This window comes from Myotis brandtii, unplaced genomic scaffold (assembly GCF_000412655.1).
Source record: "Myotis brandtii unplaced genomic scaffold, ASM41265v1 scaffold130, whole genome shotgun sequence".
Taxonomy (NCBI): Eukaryota; Metazoa; Chordata; class Mammalia; order Chiroptera; family Vespertilionidae; genus Myotis; species Myotis brandtii.
The window spans coordinates 72,669-74,489 of record NW_005354596.1 but is presented as its reverse complement, the minus strand read 5'-3'; the positions used below and the strand labels follow the sequence as shown (position 1 = coordinate 74,489).

At 60.8% G+C, this 1,821-nt stretch overlaps 2 protein-coding genes across 3 annotated transcripts in view; one reads left to right on the top strand and one right to left on the bottom strand.

The window, feature by feature from the left end:
* Positions 1-659, top strand: part of RNF5 (ring finger protein 5, E3 ubiquitin protein ligase) — a 3,666-nt gene extending 3,007 nt beyond the window's left edge. Inside the window, exon 6 of the mRNA XM_005859841.2 lies at positions 105-659. Within this exon, the coding sequence (XP_005859903.1) occupies positions 105-202 (98 nt within the window). The 3' untranslated portion in view covers positions 203-659. The remainder of the gene's footprint in view (positions 1-104) is intronic.
* AGER (advanced glycosylation end product-specific receptor) overlaps positions 185-1,821 on the bottom strand; it is a 3,803-nt gene continuing 2,166 nt past the window's right edge. The window contains exons 8-11 of one of the 2 annotated variants that reach the window (XM_014534460.1): positions 1,697-1,821; positions 1,425-1,451; positions 1,190-1,316; positions 185-1,082 (exon numbers count right to left, since the gene is read on the bottom strand). The exon at positions 1,697-1,821 is cut by the window's right edge and continues 6 nt beyond it. In XM_014534460.1, the coding sequence (XP_014389946.1) occupies positions 986-1,082; positions 1,190-1,316; positions 1,425-1,451; positions 1,697-1,821 (376 nt within the window). In that variant the 3' untranslated portion in view covers positions 185-985. Of the gene's footprint in view, positions 1,083-1,189; positions 1,317-1,336; positions 1,452-1,696 lie in introns of those variants that run through there. The other variant, XM_014534461.1, reaches the window with a different exon arrangement.

The following is a 1,821-nucleotide window of genomic DNA, read 5'->3' as shown; positions in this document are numbered from 1 at the left end:
TCCCCCCCCCCCCTCCCGGGGCCCCCCCCCCCCCCCCGCATCCCCTCAAGCCCCTCCTGGCCCCAGAGTGGATGCTTCTGCCACAGCTTTCCTTTCTCCTCCAGGTGTGGATCTGGGACAGGGTCACCCGGCCTCCAGCTGGCAGGACTCCCTCTTCCTGTTTCTCGCCATTTTCTTCTTTTTCTGGCTACTCAGTATTTGAGCCATGTCTCCTTTCTGCCCACCTCCAGCCAGAGGAGAATCAGTATTGGGGGTCCCTGCTGACCCTTCCTCACTCCTGGGCCCTCCCCCAGCCCCTCCACTTCTGCTGGCCACTCTCCGGGCGGGTGTGGGAGGCGTGCATGTGCGCACGGGGCCACAGGACGGAGACGCATCCTCTGACGGCGCACACACTCGCACTCACTCCGCAGCAGCGCCTCCCAGCGCTGGGAGAGGAGGGGGCTGAAGAGAAGGTCTGTTTCTCTTTCCTCATCCTGTGCGTTCCCCCCATTTCTTGATTTGATTTTGAAAGGTGGGCAAGGCTCCCTCTGACTCTCCCTGACTTCTCCCTTGATTTAATTTAATTTTCTCTCCCCAGTACCTACTGTGGGTTCTGACTAAATGCTCCCTTCTCCTCACTGACTCCTTTATCACAAACTCAATAAACAAGTTGAGATGTATTGATGGGAACTCTGCCCACCTTTGGCCTTCCTCCCCTTTCTCCCCTTCCGGAACATCCCCCACTTTGAGTGGGTGTTGGTGTGGTGTGGGGACGTCCTCAGGGCTGTAGGGAGTGAGGGTGTCTCACTCACACACACACACACACACAAGAGCAAAGGGAGCAAGGTTATGTCAGGTGTTTACTCATCGCTATTTGTGGGAGGCTCTGGTTGTGAAAGGGAGTTAGGCGAGGTGAGTAGAGGTTATACAAGGGAGAAATGGTCTGGGGCCAAAACAGTGTAGGGAAAAGAAAAGGGAGCTGAGGGATGGGGTGGCCAGGGGCCCCTCAAGGCCCTCCTGCACTGCTCTCGGCTGCATCGGGCTCCTGGGACTGATGGAGCTCTGCCCGCTCCTCCTCCTCCTCCTGGTTTTCTGGGGCCTTCCTGGGGAGGAGGCGTGGGGAGCGCTCTGCACGTGGCCCTGCACTTCCCCCACCCCTCTCCTGGCTGCCTGGAAGCCCAAGACCAGGTGTCCAGCTTCCTCCACTCACCTCTCCTCTCCTCGGCGGCGGCGCCTTTGCCACACGATGGCCCCAATGAGCAGGGCGGCTGCCCCCAGGCCTCCCAGGATCCCCAGGGCCAGGGCTATAGTTCCCAGCCCAGGCCCTCCCACGGAGCCTGTAGGGAAAGGGGAGGTTGAGGGCCCAGCCCCACCCTCCTTTCTTGTTGAGGGTCCCCCACTCACATTGGGGTGTGTCTGCTCCTCTGACCTGCTCCAGCCCTCACCTGCAGTTGGCCCCTCCTCGCCTGTTTCTGGAAACAAAGTCAGAGCAAGTCAGAAAGGAAGGCGTCAGGCTGGGAGGGCTCTGGGAGTGTTTCCTTTTTTTAGCTCAGAGTCGGGAGGGGACAGGCTGGGCTGCTCTCTTGGGGGCGTAGCCGAGGCCTGGGTGTGGGTGCACTGAGGGTGGAGTGGGGTGGCTCTTGGGGACAGTGCCAGAATGGGGTAGGTAACTGGAGCCTGCACAGGCCCCTGGGGTGTGGGTGGGGAGAGGTCTCACCGATGATGCTGATGCTGACAGCGCGGCTCTCCTGGGGCCCATGGCTGGGGTGGGTGGCCACACAGCTGTAGGTTCCTTGATCCTGAGGCCCTACCTCAGGGAGGAGCAGCACTGGTGGGGGGAAG